Source organism: Ovis canadensis, chromosome 11 (genome assembly GCF_042477335.2).
Source record: "Ovis canadensis isolate MfBH-ARS-UI-01 breed Bighorn chromosome 11, ARS-UI_OviCan_v2, whole genome shotgun sequence".
NCBI classification, from domain to species: Eukaryota; Metazoa; Chordata; class Mammalia; order Artiodactyla; family Bovidae; genus Ovis; species Ovis canadensis.
In genome coordinates, this window is record NC_091255.1 from 17,932,057 (window position 1) to 17,951,548 (window position 19,492).

The 19,492-nt window shown below is 45.0% G+C and overlaps 1 protein-coding gene and 2 non-coding genes across 6 annotated transcripts in view; all 3 read right to left on the reverse strand.

The window, feature by feature from the left end:
• TEX14 (testis expressed 14, intercellular bridge forming factor) overlaps window positions 1-19,492 on the reverse strand; it is a 126,733-nt gene that overhangs the window by 55,011 nt on the left and 52,230 nt on the right. For all 4 annotated transcript variants that reach the window (XM_069602621.1, XM_069602623.1, XM_069602620.1 and 1 more), the window contains exons 3-9: window positions 10,654-10,768; window positions 6,400-6,565; window positions 5,488-5,621; window positions 3,515-3,596; window positions 2,820-2,950; window positions 1,603-1,716; window positions 567-690 (exon numbers count right to left, since the gene is read on the reverse strand). In XM_069602621.1, the coding sequence (XP_069458722.1) occupies window positions 567-690; window positions 1,603-1,716; window positions 2,820-2,950; window positions 3,515-3,596; window positions 5,488-5,621; window positions 6,400-6,565; window positions 10,654-10,768 (866 nt within the window). The remainder of the gene's footprint in view (window positions 1-566; window positions 691-1,602; window positions 1,717-2,819; window positions 2,951-3,514; window positions 3,597-5,487; window positions 5,622-6,399; window positions 6,566-10,653; window positions 10,769-19,492) is intronic.
• LOC138415611 (small nucleolar RNA U3) lies at window positions 11,555-11,768 on the reverse strand. The gene has a single exon (XR_011247357.1). It is a non-coding gene; the product is annotated as a small nucleolar RNA U3 (small nucleolar RNA).
• LOC138415615 (small nucleolar RNA U3) lies at window positions 19,014-19,227 on the reverse strand. Its single transcript, XR_011247362.1, has one exon. It is a non-coding gene; the product is annotated as a small nucleolar RNA U3 (small nucleolar RNA).

Sequence of the window (19,492 nt, forward strand, 5' to 3'; positions counted from 1 at the left end):
AGACAAGGCCTTGCATATAAAGGTCCCAGAGGGCAGCGGTCCCCAAACTTTCTGGCACCAGGGACCAGTTTTGTGGAAGACAATTTTTCCACAAGATGGGGGCGGAGGAGGTAAAGTCTCCAGATGCTTCAAGCACGTCACATTTACTGTGCACTTTGTTTCTATTATTATTACATCAGCGCCATCTTAGACCATCAGGCTCTAGGAGGCTGAGGGCCCCTGCGTTAGGGCACAAGGGAAAATGCCAGGAAATAAGGCCAGAGACTGTTTGGTTACTGTGAGCTACAAGTGCGGCTGTGTGTTTTCTGGGTCTACTGAGCTCTCAGATGTGTGATTTAAAAAGCCAGACTAACAATAATAAAATCACACTAGTTCCAATGTGCTGATTAGCTTTAAACGGTGCATTATACAGCCCCCCTCAGAGTAAAGAATTAGGAGATTTCTCTTCTATGCGTGCACGAATGGGAACTCTGCTCCTGGGGTAAAAGAAGAGAGAGAAAGGGAAAGGAGAGCTGGAGTGGCGGGGAAAGGCAGCAAGGGGAAAATGCAGGGAAACAGGCATTCACCCGTTCGTGGAGGACACTGAACAGCGTGCCCACCGTGACGCGCTCATACACGAGGCGGGTCTTCTCCAGGTCCGGGGACAGGCACACAGCCATCAGCTGCAGCAGGTGGGGGTGCCGCAACTTGCTGCAGAGGCAAAGAGGACAGGATGAAACGATGGGTGCTTTCCTTTCTTCTGGGCTCCCTGAACACATTCCACACAAATTCTATTTACACACAATGTTTTGCTAAGAAAGTGGGATGGGGTAGGGGTTGAGTTCTCTGTCGATGGAATTCTCGGCTTTTCACTGATCAGAACCTGAAGGCTTAGGGTCATCAATGACAATGTCACTAACAGCTACTGAGAAAGGGACTCGACATACATCACCTTGATCCTAACAACTAGCTACAGGAAAGGTGCCATTACAGTTACACTCATAGAGATCAAGAAGCAAAGGCCAGGGAGAGGTCAGGCCCAAGGTCACACATCCCACCCAGCCTCACATCAGAATCCACGTTACGAGCCTGTCCAGCCTCCTTGAGTCCCTTTAGGCTGACTTCCCCAAAACGAAGGCTTTGGCTTTATAGGAGTTGAGTGAAACTGATGAGCCAAGACTATTCCAAGGCCTCAGCAGCACTGGTATGCAACCAAGGATGAAGTTCCTGCCCCAGCAAGACATGAAGGACCTGAAGGACTAACCCCTGAGCCACAGGAAACCTAGGGTGCTGAGACGCATCGGCATGTCTTCCAAGGAGAGACAGCGCACGTGGTCCTGATGGTGGGCCTTGAGGGCTGCAGATGAGCCAGCCAGGCCTGAGGCTGGACCTCAGAGACATGCAGGGAGTCTATTAGCAGACAGAATTGAGCCTCTCACTACCACCATCCCCAGCACTCAGGCTTTTCAAGAATGCTTTGTTTTCCTTCTTGGCAGCCCTGGGAAGTCAAATCAACCCACCAGGAGGAAATGCTAAGACTAAGGAGGCTGGTCTCCACCCTCAGGTACAGCCCTGCATAGCCCTGAACCTGGGTCTGAGACACTCTTGGGTTTTCTTTCTTGCCTGCTGTGCTCTTGCTCGGCGATTAACAAGTCGGCCAGCCGCAGCCTGCTGCAGTGCGGGTGGGTGGAGAGGTGCAGCTCCTTCACCGTGACCCTGCTCCCGTTCCACACCAGGCTGCCGGGGCAGGAGAGGGTGTGAGCAGGAGGGGTGTGAGCAGGAGGGGGTGAACAGCCACTCTGCAGACACGTGATCAGGGAACAGTGTTTACACAGGTTCTGTACAGCTCCCTCCCCACCCTGCGCCCTGCCCCTGCAATGTTGTGTCCTCCCCGCTCCTACCCCCAGGGCCTAAAGCACTTCGGGGACTTAGTACAGGTGGCAGAGAATCACTGAGGGATTTAAGGGAGGGAGTGACTTGATCAGGTTTGCATGTTAGAAAGACCAGGGCACCAGCCGTGTGGGGAGTGGTGGGCCGGGGTGTCTGGAGAATGAGAGGCCAGTTGGGAGGCTGGTCTGGGGAGGGACACGAGGTAGACGGAAGAAGAGAGCCCCCAAGTCGGGGGCTCGGGCAGGAAAACAAGAAGCACGTCTGCACGAGATGCAGAGCTGTGCGGATCTGCAGAGGCCTTCTCAGACGGGGGTGACTGCTAAGCAGGGAAGCAGCAGCCAGGTCCACGGGGGACAAGACACCTTGGACAGGACAACTCAGGTGATCCTGTAGGACGCTGGTCGCTGGAGACTGAGCCCACCCCAGGGACTTCATCAGAGTCTGATCCTATTACTGCCACCTCTGCTGTATCAGCTGGTGAGAGCCATCAGCCAATGCCTGCGGGGCTTCAGTGCCCTTTGACCTGTATCAGAGGCTAGTCACCACTATGCTGCCTCTCACTCTCTAGAGAGCAGAGAGGCTGAAACACTGAGGTAAGTAATCTTTCAGAGCAGCTGTTCTCAACAAGGGGCCATCCGGCCTGTCTGTAGCATTCTGGTTGTCGCAGTTATAAATGCAGGGGGTTGGGGGTGCAGGCAGAGCTGCTACTGGAATCTAGTGAGGAGAAACCAGGGACACTTCCGAACAGCCTACGGTGCACAGGACCACCCCCAACAGCCCAGGGGAACAAGAATGTCACTGGCGTCCAGATTGAGAAATCCTGATGGAGACATTTGTATTTCAGTATGTCCCTGTGTTCAGGCAGAAACCCTCCCCACACAGGGAAGTCACACAGAGTCCATTCTTCCTGTGGGACTAAATCCGACTTCCGCGGGCCAGCTCCCGCTTACTTGGTCATGGCCATGTAGGGACCGCTGAAGAAAGAGAAGGTGGGCTCATCGTCAGCTTGAATCACTTCCTTTTCTCCAATTACTGGAAGAGATCCTAGACAGGCCAGCTGTGTGCCTCCTGTGAGATAAAACTGAAAGCAAAGCCCAGTTTCAAATAGTGGGAGAAAAGGGAGAAACAACTACCTCCAGAATCTTGTCAGCTAGCTAAAAATAAAGGTAGGTGCTATTTACCAATTTGCTGGATACCCCTATGGACTGGGTGTAATTCTTTTTATTATCTTTAATCTTCCAAGAAACCCTGCAAGGTTGTGATACTCGTTCCCTCTTGCCGGTGAGGAAACTGAGGCTCACAGAAAGAGGTCAGATGCCTACAGGAAGCACCAGGCCTCAAGGGGCCCTTGAGGCCCCCACAGAACTTGTCTGGGACCTTCACTGGGAATTAAAGGCTCAGTTCCTAAAACTCCCCAAATCTAGCCTAGAGTCATTGAAAAGAACTCTCTGGGGCTTTCATCATTTTCCAGTAAGGACAGGAACACGGAGGGGTACTTGTCCTGCAAAAGCAGTAAAGAAGAAAACACTCTGGGGAGGACGTGGGAGGCTGTGTTGGACGAAATCATGGGGCCCGAGGCCAGAGCCGGGCCAGGGAATTCCTCAGTGAGTCCCGCAAACAGTGGCTGCTGGTGGCAACCTCTTACCTTTCCAAAGCCAAAGCTGTAGATATTTTGGGCAGAAATGACTCCAGCCTTAAGTGGTCGGTTAGGAGAGCCGTTAGAGTTTCTAAATATTGAAAAGAAGAGGGGAAAGTAAGGAGGAACCATACCCAGAGGACAGTGCTGAACCAAGCTATCAGCATGTGCAGCTGGTTTCGTTGTTACTACTTAACAGCCAGCCATCTGAAAGGACCCCCGTGATACCCATTTCCTGGTGTCCATGCCCTTGTGTAGCGATTCACAGGTCAGAGAGGGCTGACCTGTTAACCCAGCAGGATACTGCGGAAATGACCAAGTGGTGTGAGTTCCAAAGCTAGGTCCCCAGGATTTCTGCCCTGATCTCTCCTGCAGCCCTTGCTCTGGAGAAGGCCAGCTGCCGTGTTGGGAGGATGCTCCAGCAGCCTCATGGAGGCGACAACACCCAGCACCAGTCTGCCAGCCATGCGAGCCACTGTCTTGGAACTGGACCCTCCAGTCCCAGAACGCTGCAGCCCACGCTGCCTCCTGACCACATCGTCATGAGATGTCCTGAGCCAGAACCACCCAGCTAAGCCACTCCCTGATTCCTGACCTACAGAAACCATGTGAGATATTTACTGTTGTTTGAAGTCACTAAGTTTGGGCTTAGTGCCACAGATAACAAATACAGATGATCAAAGTTGGAACGAACCATAAAGAGTATCTTGTCCAACTTTCTCATTTTACAGACGGGAAAAAATGGAGCCAGAAAGGGGAAACCTGCTGGCCTGATGTCACAGAACAGCAGCAGGGACTAGGCTTCGGCTCTGATAGAAGAAATTTGGTCTGCCAAGATCCTAACTCTGGCAGGAGAGGAGGTGGAGGACCTGAACCAAGTAGGGGCTCCAAGGCCGGATGAGGGATTCAGGCGCTTAACCTGATAGCCCTGCTACTGCTGCTGCTAAGTCGCTTCAGTCGTGTCCGACTCTGTGCGACCCCATAGACGGCAGCCCACCAGGCTCCTCCATCCCTGGGATTCTTCAGGCAAGAACACTGGAGTGGGCTGCCATTTCCTTCTCCAATGCATGAAAGTGAAAAGTGAAAGTGAAGTCGCTGATAGCCCTGGGAAGACCCTAAAAGGGTTTTTAGTAGTGAGTGGCACAATTCAGTTTTCATTTTTAAGAGGTCATTCTCCACGCTGAGTAAAGAACCAAGATGGGCAAGAGTACCAGCAAGAGAAGCAGTTAGGAGTAACTGGTCCTTAAGGGAATCATGAACTTCTCTCTCATGAGAAGCATCCAGGTCATGAGAAGAAAACCAGGACTTGATGTGCATAGAATGAGATGCGGGAGCCTGTGAAGAGTGTGACAAGTCCAGCCACCCCGATAACAGGAAAAGATGCCATCAGAGAAAATCACAAGGGACACAATTTTCCACATATAAATCCTAAGTCAATAAAGCCCAGAAAACTTAAAATAACTCTCCTGAGCATGAGGAGAAGCCTGGATGGAGCCCACCTCCAGCAGCTGTGATGGAGGCTGGGGAGGTTGCCCACCCAGGTGGCAGCAAGTCTCAGGCCAGCTTCAAACAGCCTGAGGAAACTTATATTAAGCATTTGCAGTCTTCTGCAACCTTAGTAATAAAGGAACATGCTTTCCACGGTTCTGAGGTGACCAAAAAAAAAGCTAGCCAGCTGTTCTGCTGAGAAAGGGTTTTCTGCTGGGCAGCCTAGACCAGAAAAGTTCCTTCCTTCCCTCCTAACCATATGGTGCTTCCCACTGGAGCCCAGAACTCATTTCCCCCGACATTCCTGGAAGCAGGGAGCAGGAGTGGCTGGCACACTGATGGATTTCAGAGGCCACATCCTCTCCCTCGACGCTCACCCCTTTGGGTGGGCAGGCGCTGGAAGAACTAGTGTGGGGGGACCAAGGTGTCCCAGGGCTCCCACAGGGAAGGCTGGGTGATGCAGAACATCCAAGTCTGCTTGAGGCAGCACTCACCCCGGCATGAGGCCCCCAAACCGGGGCACGCCACTAATGAGCCGCTGAGGGGAGTCAATCTTCTTCAGGAGGTCAGAGAAGCCCTGGATGACAGCCTGCATGTGCGCAGCACAGCGCTGCATGAACTCCACCATCTGCAACAGACGGCAGGGACGGTCAACCCCACACGGCTAACAGCGAGCCTGGCTTTCAGTGGGACCAGAATGGTCTAAGGAGACAGGAGCCCCCCACAGGGAAATCTCTGGCAAGGGAAGGGGCCAAGAGATTGCCTAAAGATATGGAATGAGATTATTCCATTTTCAGGGAGCTTATTTGACGATAATTTCCTCCAAATCCTTCATTCAACAGATGACGAAACTGAGGCAGGAGTATTATTTTAACTTGTTTCCAAGGCCCAGTTGCTAATGAGCAGGAGAACCAGAGGGAGGGGACTCTGCCCATCTCCCCCTTCCCTCCATGTGCCCAGCACTGCAAGTCTTTTATTCTTTCCATTTGTTAGATTATTTAGCCCTCATTAAAATACATCATGCCTGCCAGCATGTGGCTACAGACAAGTTACTTAATGTCAATGCACTTCCGTTTCCCCATCTGTAAAATGGAGACAATAATAGGACCTACCCGAGAGTTGTTGTAAAGATTAAATGAGTTAATATTGAACTAGTTTAATTCAGAACATCCGATGCAGGGTAAGTGCTAGTTAAGGGTCAGACAAAATCACATTTGTCCTCTCTCCCCACTGACTGGATGACCAGAAAAACTGACCTAGGTTTTACAGTTGGTTAACTTGCTTCACCCCAGCTGTGTGTGCCCAGTGCCGATGGCAAGGCCACTGCAAGCCCTGTGCTGTCCCCAGACCGGCCTCTGGCCCTGCGCTCTGTCACGGGCACGTCTGCAGAGCAGGCCCACCCTTACCATGGTGCTGCGCTCCTTCCCAGCTGCTAGAGCCCAGGTCTGCGGGTTTCGACCCTTCTCGTCGTGGAGTCGAAGATCACCCCCTGCATCCAGCAGTTTGCTGAGGATCCACTGGTTGCCTGAAAATGCTGCCGCATGGACAGGAGTGCTCCCATCAAAGCAGCGGCTGGAGGAGGGGAGGGGTACAATGAGTGTCCATGGAAATACCCCTCACCTTCCATGGATAACACAGGACTCCCTTACTGCAAAGGCAACCTTTGGTAATAGGAGAACTGTATTAACACCATTAGTGACACACCAGTAACACCGTTAACACTCCCATCTTCACCACCACCGTTCAAGGAGTATTATTCCTCAGTTTACAGATGAGGAAACAAAAAGGGCAAAGCCAAGATTCACACCCAGGCATGGATCTGGTTCAAAACCCAGTGTTCTGTCTCCACTGTCCCCTGACGCTGGCTGGCTGCCCTGAAACCTTCATGTCTATAGTGCCACGTGGTCAGGCCGGTGAAGCACAGCCTAACCAGAGATCATCTCATGTGAGAATGTCTCTATCTCCCAAGTGCTATGGTAGAGGCCCACAAACCTTGGCATCAGCAATGTGGTCAAGCACCTACAACTCAGAAAAATTTAACCAAAGCCAATAAACTATCTGAGACATGAAGGGACATCCTTCATGAGATGTGAAGATGTGATACACAGCTGTGGTTTCCAAACATGGTTGCACATCAGGATCACCTACAGAGCTTGCCTTTTTTTTTTTTTTTTTTGGCCATGCCAAGCAGCGTGCAAGATTATAAGTTTCCCAACCAAGGGATCAAACTTGAGCTCCCTGCATGGAGTCTGAACCACCAGGGAAGTTCCAGAGCTTGCTCTCTTTAATTTAAAAAGAAACAGAAATGGGAGAAGGAAGGGGAAAAGAAAGGAGAAGAAATTTTAAAAATAATTAAAAAAGGAAGAGGAAAAGAAGAAGATAAGAAGAAGTATCCCAATTCCAGATCCACAATTCTCTTGCCTAGAGGCAACTACTGTTACCAGTTTTCGTATCCTTCCAGAAATTTTTTTATGCACGTACAAGTAGGAATAAGAATATGCTATACTGGGAATTTCCTGGTGGTCCAGTGGTTAGGACTTGGCACTTTCACCACTGCTGAGAGCCTGGGTTCAATCTCCAGCCAGGTAATTAAGATCCCACAAACCATATAACATGGCCAAAAAAACAAAACAAAGAATGCTATATTAACTGTTATGCATTTAAATTTTTTCTTTTAACAATATATCTAGGAGAAATTTCAATATGAAAACATATAAGCCACCTCAATTCCTTTTTAATAGCTGCAGAGTATTCCAATATACAGACATACCATAATTTATTTAATAAGTCATTGGGATATTTGTCAAAAATACAGATATCAGACTACACAGCATACTGAATCGGAATCTGCAAGCATGGTGCTCAGGAATGTGTACTTTTACAAGTTCCCCAGGGGATGCCAGTGAGGCAGTGGACTGTCTCATTGTGAGTTCTCTCCTATTCTTAGCTCTGATGAGCAGTCCAGCACACTGTACTATGGGAACTGTAACATTCTCCTTGCTTTAAAAATAAATTTGTATATAATGTTTTACAGCTTTCTAATCATTCTTCCCATAAAGAGTAAGAGAGCTGGGTAGGAAGAGAGACGATATTATTTTTTATTTCTCATGAATGCTAAGGAAGAAAGGAATAGTATTTCTTATGCCCAATGAACCATACAAGAGAATCCAGGTTCAACTGGTATCAAAATGTGTTGCTTTGTTAATTTATCCTAGAGGCTGAAAATTGGAGGCCCACAGACTGATTTGGCAACCCAGAGGCATGTTTTATTTGGTCCATATAGTATTTTTAAACAAGAATTTAAAGTAATAGACAATATTTAACACTTTGGGGATTTCACAATAAAAGTTGGGATTTTTAGTCTCTTGGAAAATCTGGCCTTCATGGCTTCCTTTTCTGCCCAGTTGCATCAGATGCTACTTAGACAGAGCCTGTACCCACTGAACCCACTTAATCCTGCAGGCATCTGACTCTGTGACCTCAATAAGCCCAAGCCATCACAGCATTTCCACGGAGCTCTTAGGAATACATTCTCCCCCCAGAAATTTCCTTTCACCTTGATGGAAGATATTTTTAAAGTACATGAAAGTGTTTCTATCACAAAATTAAAAGCTAAGGGGCTTCATGATGTGTGAAACAGCATGATACATAACTGTATGGTCTTAATTACATAAAAATGAATGCTTAGTTGTGAAAATACACAAATGAGACCTAGAAGGAGATGTCAAACGGTAAACTGCTTGTGATTATGAATGACTTCGTTTTTTGCTTCTTGTGCTTTTTGGTTTCCTATTATGTATATGTTAACTTTTAAGAAATAAATGTTATTTTAAAAACCTTAAAAAAAAAAAAAAAGCTAAGGGGCCTACCTTCCTCCTCCTGATATTGTCCTTTCCCACCTCCTCCTCTTATGATGGAGATTTCTAAAAAGGGAATTTCTGAATTCTTCAGGTGCTACTGGTCTCATACTTGTCATTAACACAATGCACCATTATGGACCAGCCATTTAAACTTTCTGGGGGGTCAGTCCCCTAATCAGGAGTATTAAAGATTATTTTTCTTTTGCTTTTTTATTATTATAATTTCATCTTTTTATTTACTTATTTTTACTGCACAACTGCAGGCAGGGCTATTTGTGAGTTTTGATACAGTAGAGACAGAGTGTATATGAGTCCAGAAAAATTCTGGAAGCAAACAAAGCAAAATGTTCATTATGGTATCTTTGGGTTACAGAATTCTCATACTGACTAGTTTTCCCCTTATACTTCTCCGGGCTTCCATTTTTTCTCCCCTCTAAGTAAACAATCTTATAACAACAACAACAAACTTCCAAAATCAGTACTTTAAAAAAAAAATACATTAAGTAGGGCCTCCTTAGAGAAGGCAATGGCAACCCACTCCAGTACTCTTGCCTGGAAAATCCCATGGACAGAGGAGCCTGGTGTGCTGCAGTCCACCGGGTCACTAAGAGTTGGGCACGACTGAGCGACTTCACTTTCACTTTTCACTTTCATGCATTGGAGAAGGAAATGGCAACCCACTCCAGTGTTCTTGCCTGGAAAATCCCAGGGACGGGGGAGCCTGGTGGGTTGCCATCTATGGGGTCGCACAGAGTCGGACACAACTGAAGCAACTTAGCAGCAGCAGCAGCAGCAGGGCCTCCTTATATTAGATACGAAAGCTATTTTATGACTTATGATTGTACATATTCTGGCATTTCTGTGAAAATTAGCTGGAATCATGTAAATACTCAAAATCCTTTTCCAGTTCTTTTTTAATGGAAACTGTAAAAATATCTGCTTTTGCCTGTTACCTTGGAAGGCCCTGGGCAAAGCAAAAAGTCCTACAGAGACAGAAGAAATGTTCACTTTTAGCTGCCTCATTACAGTGTGTTTGCTCTTTCATATTAAAATTTGGACCATTACTCAAATTCTTCTAAACCACAACTACAAATGTCATCCTGACAAAGCAATGCCAAGTATCACTGATTAAGAACTTAGCTGTGGGGTACGTTAAAGTGCTTTTAAATACAAACAATAATGTGGATGGAACTATACAAGCAGTACTTGTTAATGACTAAATTAATTAATGAATAGTGAGGTTCACTTATTTCATAGGGTCTAGTAAAACTGCTCAGAAAACTATTAACAGTTTAAAAATCACGTTTCTGGTAATTCCCTGGTGGTCTAGTGGGTTTTTAAAGAGACTTTTAGAGAAATCGATCAGTAGCGTCTCTTTGCGACCCCAAGGACTGTAGTTTATCAGGCTCCTCCGTCCATGGGGTTTTCCAAGCCATGGGATTTTCCAGGCAAGAGTACTGGAGTGGTTGCCATTTCCTTCTCCAGGGGATCTTCCCAACCCAGAGATCAAACCCAGGTTCCCCAAATTGCAGGCAGCTGCTTTACCATCCTAGCCACAGCACTCTAGTGGTTAGGACTCTAACGTTCCACTGGGGGCCTGGGTTTAATTCCTGGTCAGGGGACTAAGATCCTGCAAGCTGTGCAACCAATAAAATAAAATAAAGCATGTTTCAATATAAGCGTACAAACGTAGTTCATCAACATAAATTAGTAAAGCTTCTTTTACTATCTTGTTAGTTTCCAAACACTTCAATTCATCTTTAGTGTGTATTTTCTAGATAGTGATCTTATTATACTTACTGATTTGGATCTGCTCCATAATCCACCAGGACATCAACTAATTTTGTAAGGCCTAATAATGCTGCAATGAAAAGGGCTGTCTGGCCCAAGGAGTTAACTGCATCAACATAAATTCCTGCAAAACAAGTAGCAGGATTAATGCAAATACAAGAGAAAAATTAAAATTCCTTTATACAGTATTTTTAAATTAAAGTGAAAAATGAAAGCCCTCATTACTGATAGTAACGTAAGTGAAAAATGTTTAAAAGTCACTCAGTTGTGTCTGACTGTTTGTGACCCAAAGAACTGAAACTTGTCAGTATCCTCAAAATCACTAGATGGTGACTGCAGCCATAAAATTAAGACGCTTGTTCCTTGGGAAAGTTACGACCAACCTAGACAGCTTGCTAAAAAGCAGAGGCATTACTCTGCCAACAAAGAAAGGTCCATCTAGTCAAAGCTATGGTTTTTCCTGTAATCATGTATGGATGTGAGAAGTGGGCTATAATGAAAGCTGAGCACCGAAGAATTGATGGTTTTGAATTGCGGTGCTGGAGAAGACTCTCGAGAGCCCCTTGGACTGCAAGGAGATCCAACCAGTCCATTCTAAAGAAAACCCGTCCTGAATATTCTTTGGAAGGACTGACGCTGAAGCTAACTAAAACTCCAATACTCTGGCCACTTGAAGCAAAGAACTGACTTATTAGGCCCCGACGCTTTAGATTAGAGGCAGGAGAAAAGCAGACAGAGAATGAAACGGTTGGATGATGACGTCAACTCGATGGAAAAACGTTTGGGTGTACTCGACTAAGCAACTGAACTGAATCGCTCCTACTCCAAAGAAAAAAAGAAAACCAATCATATGCTCCAAATAGAACACTTACAAGCTTCTTGTATAACACCACTTAAAAAAATACCTGAAACCACTCAGATTACGTTCTCTCCCTCTTCATCTCCGAAAGGAAAAGAAGAACGATCATCAATGGCTAGCGGCAGTTGCAGAAGCAACACCAAAAGCCGACTTCACGCTCAGAAGAGAACGCTTTATCTCCTCCTCGTGGTTTCGGGTGCTCTACACGTTCAGAGAAACTTCTCTAGTAACGAACTATAGAAATGATCCCTGAAAGTATAGTCTTAACAACACACTGCTGGTATTCAGGAAGTGTACAAAAGGCACACATATTATAGTGATGGTGAGGTGTTTTTTTTTTTTTTAACGCATTTTTCTTTCAAAATATACACTGGCATGTGGCATGTGTTTTCTAAAGAGTCGCTGCATTACCAAAGACTAACAAAGCTTTTGGAACACTCTCACCGGTTCAGAGGACATTTCTAGTTGCTACTTAATTAACATACGGTTTTTAAGCAGCCAATCACACGCCAGTTATTTCCAACCCCTCCCCGTTTGTCCCGGCAGGCCGGCAGCATCAGGATTACGCAAAAAGCTGACGACTACAGACTGCGCGGCAGACAGCCATCCGCCTCTTTTGAGATTGGCGGCCGAAGCAAGGAGGCCTTTCACTAGAGGACCAAATGGATGGTGGAAGGAACAAATTGAAGCCAAAACCTATTACATTTGCAAACCGCTTTGTGCTATGATCAAAAGGCCAAAATAAAAATATTGTTTGGGATTTTTTTTTTTTCCAAACCAAGGAATTTTTATGTAGATAAAAATTGCGTTTAAATAAGCAGAACAGTACGTCATTCCCCTGCTTAAAGCTTTGGTAGTGTCAGCTACAATCTGGCGGTTGCCATGGGTGCTTGCTACCTACCTCTACAAGGTTTAAATCATATGCTGCTGATCTTCAACACACCCTGAAGGAGTTCGAGGCGGAGAGCAGAAATGAGGCACTCTGTGCTTGGAGAAAACTGGCAGGACAGGTCCTAAGACAGTTAGATATTCTAGGAGCTCACTTTATGAGCCCAATTCTTCCATAGTTAGGAAAGCACTAAAATCCTTCATGGTGACAACACTTTCTCGTGACTTGCAGAAGCTTCACGAGAGCAGCAGAAACTTTCTAAGAAAAAAAATGTGCTTGATTGAATGTACCCTCCCTTTACCAAAATCACGTATATACTGACCTTTCCCCCTACCTCTATGGAACAGTTTCTCAGCTATCTGAAATCCTGTCTCCCAGGCTGCAGTCCTCATATTACTCCAAATAAAACTTGAGTCGTAACTCTCACGTTGTGCATTTTTTTTAGTCCAGCGTTACTTCCCAACTCTCGGGCTAAAGATAGCCTTTCTCTAAACAGTTTACCAAGTCCCATAGGGTCTGGCCCACACGAGTCTATCCAGCCTTATTTTGCACCAAATCCCCCCTCACTTCAGCCATAATGAACCATGTGTGTGCATGTGTGCTAAGTCACTTCAGTCGTGTCCAGCTCTGTGCAACCCTGTGGACTGTAGTCTCCCAGCCCCTCGTACTTATCACGTTCCTTTGCACAAGCTGTTCTGCCAGGAATGTTGGAAACGATGGACATTTCACCCTATTCTGGAATATTCAATAAACCAATACAACATGAAGTCTGAGTTGAAACAGTGGGAAGAAGAAAAAACTTCCTCCAAAGCTTGAAAAAAAATTGAAAAATGAGAAAATATTCAGTGCTGCAGAAGAGGTGGGAACACGGGACACTTTCCTAAATGCAACTGGAAGTGTGAACAGTTACAATGCCTTTGGAAAGCAATGTAGCAAAATATATTAAAAATTTGACCCAGAAATCCCACTTTGAGTATTAAAAACCCATTATATAAAATTTTATTACAAAGTACTCTATCAAAGCATTGTTTCTAGTAAAACAAACAGCCAATAAAGAAATCTTAATATCTACCAGTACAGGCACAGTTGAATAAATTATGATAAAACATAATAAAATGTAAAGCAGTTAACTAAAATGAATTAGATCTCTATCAATTAGAATACAGATAGACAAAATGGACTATTAAATGGGAAAAGCAAAAATCTAAGCAAGCAGGCAACATTAGGGGGTTCAATCAATGAGTGGATATGAGCTAAAATGACGGATTTGAAGTATCTAACAGAGTTTAGCAAATAACACCTAGTTCAACTCCAGTACTTTGGCTACCTCATGCAAAGAGTTGACTCATTGGAAAAGACTTTGATGCTGGGAGGGATTGGGGGCAGGAGGAGAAGGGGATGACAGAGGATGAGATGGCTGGATGGCATCACTGACTCGATGGACGTGAATCTGAGTGAACTCCGGGAGTTGGTGATGGACACGGAGGCCTGGTGTGCTGCAATTCATGGGGTCGAAAAGAGCCGGACATGACTGAGTGACTGAAATGAACTGAACTATAAATATTAAAAATTAAAATTCCAACACTTTTTTAACCAGTAATGGGATTTAAGCTTAAAAAGTAATCCGTTTTGGACTTCTTTGGTGGTCCAATGGTTAAGAATCTGCCTGCCAATGCAGGGGACACAGTTGGGTCCCTGGTTTGGGAAGATCCCACATGCTGCAGGGCAACTAAGTCCCTGCACCACAACTACTGCACTGGTGCTCCGCAATAAGAAAAGTCAACACAATGAGAAACCTTCACACCGCAACTAGAGAGGTGCCCCCTGTTCGCTGCAACTAGAGAAATCTCAGGCACTGCAACAAAAACCCAGCACAGCCAAAAATGAATATATAAAGTTTTTCAAATGATAATCTATTTTGTGCCAGTGATACAGGTGCTTTTAGATGTCCACCACCCTCCAAGTTGCTGGCATCTGAAATAAAGCAAATTTTTCTTTCCACCAACCTGGCCTATTTACTGGCTTTTGAGCAGCGAGCAGCTGGGACCCCCCCCCACACACACACTAGGTAACACAGGTTTTCCACAGACAAAAGGCAGGCTGAAGACACGAGTGGCAAGGATTATGGGGCCCCACTGCATTTCAGGAGAAGCTCTTTAGCCTGGAATTTATGGCATTCTGGAGTCTGGTCCAATTTGCCTTTCAGTGCTTACTTCCTATAACATCTTGCACATACTCTATCCTTCACACACACACACACACACACACACACACACACTAAACTAACTGCTATTTGTTCACTCCTTTATTGTTTGCTCCGATATAAAGTCCATTTGATCATGTTTGTTAAATGAACAACCAAATGAATAAACTTACAGTATCAACTTACCACTTTTTTATCCACTACTACTTTCTTAAGCATTAAGAACAAAACAAGACAAAACAAACACCATCAGAGACGGCTCTGAATTTCTGCTGACAGTGATTTTGAATGATTTTGTTGTGTTTTCCTGTTTCTTAAAATATATGAATTTCAAAAATATGAGAAAAGCAACTTACAGAACGTTATAGTGTGATACCAATTTCATAAAGGCAGATTAGCAATTTTAGACTATATTTGTATATCTTTGATTCCACTGGTTAAAATAACTAATTTTTTGTAATAAAAGACTGAAGGACATCCCAGCTTTGTCAAAGCACTGGGAATGTGTGCTCAGCTGTGTCTGAATCTTTGCGACCCCATGGACTATAGCTCACCAGGCTCCTTTGGCCATGGGATTCTCCAGGCAAGACTACTGGAGTGGGTTGCCATTTCCTTCTCCAGGGGATCTTTCCAGCCTAGGGATCAAACCCTCATCTCTTGAGTCTCCTACATTACCAGGAGGATTCTTTACCACTGCATCACCAGGGCTTCCCAATAAAAACATTTTTTCTTTAATATTTATTTATTTGGCTGCACCAGGAGCTTCCCAGGTAGGACAGTGGTAAAGAATCTGCCTACCAATGTAGGAGGTACAAGACACTTAGGTTTGATCCCTGGGTAGGGAGGATCCCCTGGAGGAAGAAACGGCAACCCACTCCAGTATTTCTTGCCTGGAAAATTCCATGGACAGAGGAACCTGGTGGGGTACAGTCCAGGGGGCTGAAAAGAGTCGGTCATGACCGACTGACTGAGTATGCACCCACAATAGGTCTTCATAGCAGCACATGGAATCTTTAGCTGAGGCATCTGAACTCTGAGTAGTGGCATGTGGGATCTAGTTCCCTGACCAGGGATAGAACCTGGGCTCCCTACACCAACAGGGAAGTCCCTACACCAACTGGACCAACAGGGAAGTCCCAATTTTTATAATAAAAATGTTTTTAACAGGGACTTCCCTGTTGGTCCAGTGGTTAGGAGTCCATGCTTCCACTGCAAGGGGCACGGGTTCAATCTTTGGTCAGGTAATTAAGATCCTGCAGGCTGTGCAGCATCCAAAAAAAAAAAAAAAAAAAAAACAATTTTTTTAAACAGAAAAATACGTTTTTAAAAAAATCACTCAAGAAAGCATGTTCCAGATATTTCCTGACAAGTGATTTCTTAAAGCCATGAACTCAAGTGAAAAGTGAAAATAGGACAAAAGTGATAATTAAAAATTTAAGCACAGGGACCAGGGTAAGTGAAACTGCAAGGGGAAACTGGCTTAACTTACTGGTATGAAAATTGAATTGGCTGAATATATGCTGTTGCCATGGATTTAAAAAAAATATTCACAACCTCAAAGTGCAGAGTTGTTTTATGTGGTGGGAAATTTTAGGCCTTCCAAGCCTGGGAGATAGCATCTCAAGTGACCCTGAGAGAACTGCTCTGAGGAGGCGAGGGGAAGAGCCAGGTTCTATAGAAGTGTTGCAACAAAGGGCAGGTAGTTTGAATGTCAAAAGATTATTCTTAATTAAAGAAAACCAGGTATCTCAAGTGAAGGAATTTAGTGCTTGTCTATGGATGAGGCAAGAGTTTGGGCTCACGGAAACACTCCTTTGATACTCAGCGAACGGGGGCCAGCAGTCTCAGTTCTGAGCCTCCTCAAAGCTCACCATGGGGAGTGGCTGCAGTTCTGAGCCTCCTCAAAGCTCACCATGGGGAGTGGCTGCAGTTCTGAGCCTCCTCAAAGCTCACCATGGGGAGGGGCTGCAGTTCTGAGCCTCCTCAAAGCTCACCATGGGGAGTGGCTGCGGTCTGACACTGCTCAACGGATGGCAGATGTTCTTCCTGAGTTTCCTCAGGGCTCACAGCTCACATCTAGGTGGGCTGCGATTGCTGATGACTGTGACATCCTTGTTTACTTATATGACAGGAAATACTTTATTCCTCACTGTTTATCTCTCTTCTTTTCTTGGCTGCACCACTTGACTTGCAGGATCTTAGTTCCCCAACTAGGGATTGAACCCTCGGCAGTGGCAACGTGGAGTCCTAACCAGTGGTTGTTGCTGTTCAGTCACTCAATCGTGTCTGACTCTTTGCAACCCCAGGCTTCCCTGTCCTTCACCACTCCTGCGGGAGTTTGCTCAAACTCATGTCCATTGAATCAGTGATGCCATCCAACCATCTCTACCAGGGAATTCCCTGAATATGAGTACTTAAATAAGGGCAGTTTTCAAAAGGCATTACTACCTCTAACAGGAAATTAAGCCTGCTTTTACCTAAAGAGAACAATATATAATATTCAGTAGAATTAAGAGATTTTGCTGATTTCTCTAGCTCAGGGTGCCATGACAAGTGTAATGTATTAACAGCCCCAGCATAAAGCTAGAGTAGCTTTCGAAGATAGATGTCAGGAAAAATATATGATCTATTAGCCTGAAATAATTTAAAAGGGAGGTTCAAAAGAGAAATATTTAGATGAAGAAAATAAAAAGATCAGCATACTATACTAAAAAGGCTGATTTTAAATTGCACTTAGTCAAACTAACCTAATAAAAGAAAAAATCAACACTGAGGGGGCAAAGAAACCATCTTAAAACAACTAAGGATATATCAAAATTAAGTTTAAAGCTACTTTGAATCCATTTTCCAAGCAATTTCCTATCCTATTATACATAACAATATCAGTGTGTCAGATAATTGAGTATCAAAGCCCAGACTGCTATGTATTTCCCTGCAGCCTGTGGGAAATGTTCAGTGACTTCAGTCGTGTCTGACTCTTTGCAACCCTACAGACTGTAGCCCACCAGGCTCCTCTGTCCTTGGCAGTTCCCAGGCAAGAATCCTGGAGTGGGTTGCCAAGTCCTCCAGGGGATCTTCCCCACCTGTGGATCGAACCCGCCTGCATTGCAAGCTTATCCTTTACCTCAGAACCACAAAAGCCCTTCACTCAAAAAAATCAAATGAAGGATACTTCAGTACCCATTGAACAAGCGGGAGAAAAACAGGCTCAGCTGCTAGCTAGACAAACTTCACCTCCAAGAAATATATCAAATAAAAACCAAAAACCAAGACACTAGCAGAAAAATCTACTTAACCACATAAAGAACATATGTATGGAAACCACATATGGGGAAATTAAAAATGAAGTCACTCAGTCGTGTCCAACTCTTTGTGACCCCATGGACTGTAGCCTACCAGGCTCCTCTGTCCATGGGATTTTCTAGGCAATAGTACTGGAGTGGATTGCCATTTCCTTCTCCAAAGGATCTTCCCTTTGAACCCAGGGATCGAACTCGGGTCTCACGCATTGTAGACAACACTTTACCATCTGAGCCACCAGGGAAGTCCATTAAAAATGAAGTCGCTTAGTCATGTCCAACTCTTTGTGACCCCATGGACTGTAGCCTACCAGGCTCTTCTGTCCATGGGATTTTCCAGGCGATAGTAGTGGAATGGATTGCCATTTCCTTCTCCAAAGGATCTCCAGAGTCCACATATGGGGAAACAATGGGAACAGTAAGAGATTTTTTTTTTGGTTGGGGGCCTCCTAGATTACTGCAGATGGTGATGGCAGCCATGGAATTATAAGACACTTGCTCCTTGGAAGAAGAGCTATGTCCAACCTGGACAGCATATTAGTAATGCAGAGACATTACTTTGCCAACAGAGGCCCATCTAGTCAAAGGTACAGGTTTTCCAGTAGTCATGTATGGATGTGAGAGTTTAACTAAAAATAAAGCTGAGTGCCAAAGAATTGATGCTTTTGAACTGTGGTGTTGGAGAAAACTCTTGAGGGTCCCTTAGACTTCAAGGAGATCCAACCAGTTGATCCTAAAAGAAATCAGTCCTGAATATTCATTGGAAGAACTGATGCTGAATCTCCAATCTGATGCAGAAAACTGACTCATTGGAAAAGACTCAGATGCTGGGGAAGATTGAAGGCAGGAGAAAAAGGGGACAAGAGAATGAGATGGCTCAATGGACTTCAGTTTGAACAAGCTGTGGGGAGTTGATAATGGACTGGGAAGCCCAGTGTGCTGCAATCCATGGAATTCCAGAGTCAGACACAACTGACTGACTGAACTGAAGGGAACCACTCACAAGTTTCCTCTCAGAGAAGATATAACACAATCAAACACAGAAATTATAGCTCTAATGACCTCAAGTAAGACCAAAAAGTAAACAACATCTAACATAATAGAACAATTATAAACAAAACCACTCAGATGGTGTCCTCCCCCTCTTACTCTCCCAAAGGAAGAGAAGAACGATCATCAATGGCCAATGGCAGCTGCAGAAGCAACACCAAGGACCAGCCTCACGCTCAGGAGAGAACAGTGCATCTCCTCCTCGTGGTTTCGGGTGCTCTACACAATCAGAGAAACTTCTCTAGTAACAAACTATAGAAATGATCCCTGAAAGTATAGTCTTAACCTCCACCCCCTGCTGCTGCCGGGCCTGTGCTAGCTGTGAACTTTTCACTGAGGGCAACTGTTTCCCCACCACTGCCATTTTCTCCTCTACTGGGGAAAAAAACAGGAAGAGCTCTTGCAATAATACAGCTTTCAAATGTCACTTATCAACTCATTTGAACATTTTCACTGAAAATGTAATTTAACAGTTTTTAAAAGTCAAACTTAATTTACATAATAGAGAGTGACAGCCAATCACAACCCCAGTCTTTAAAGCCCAGGAG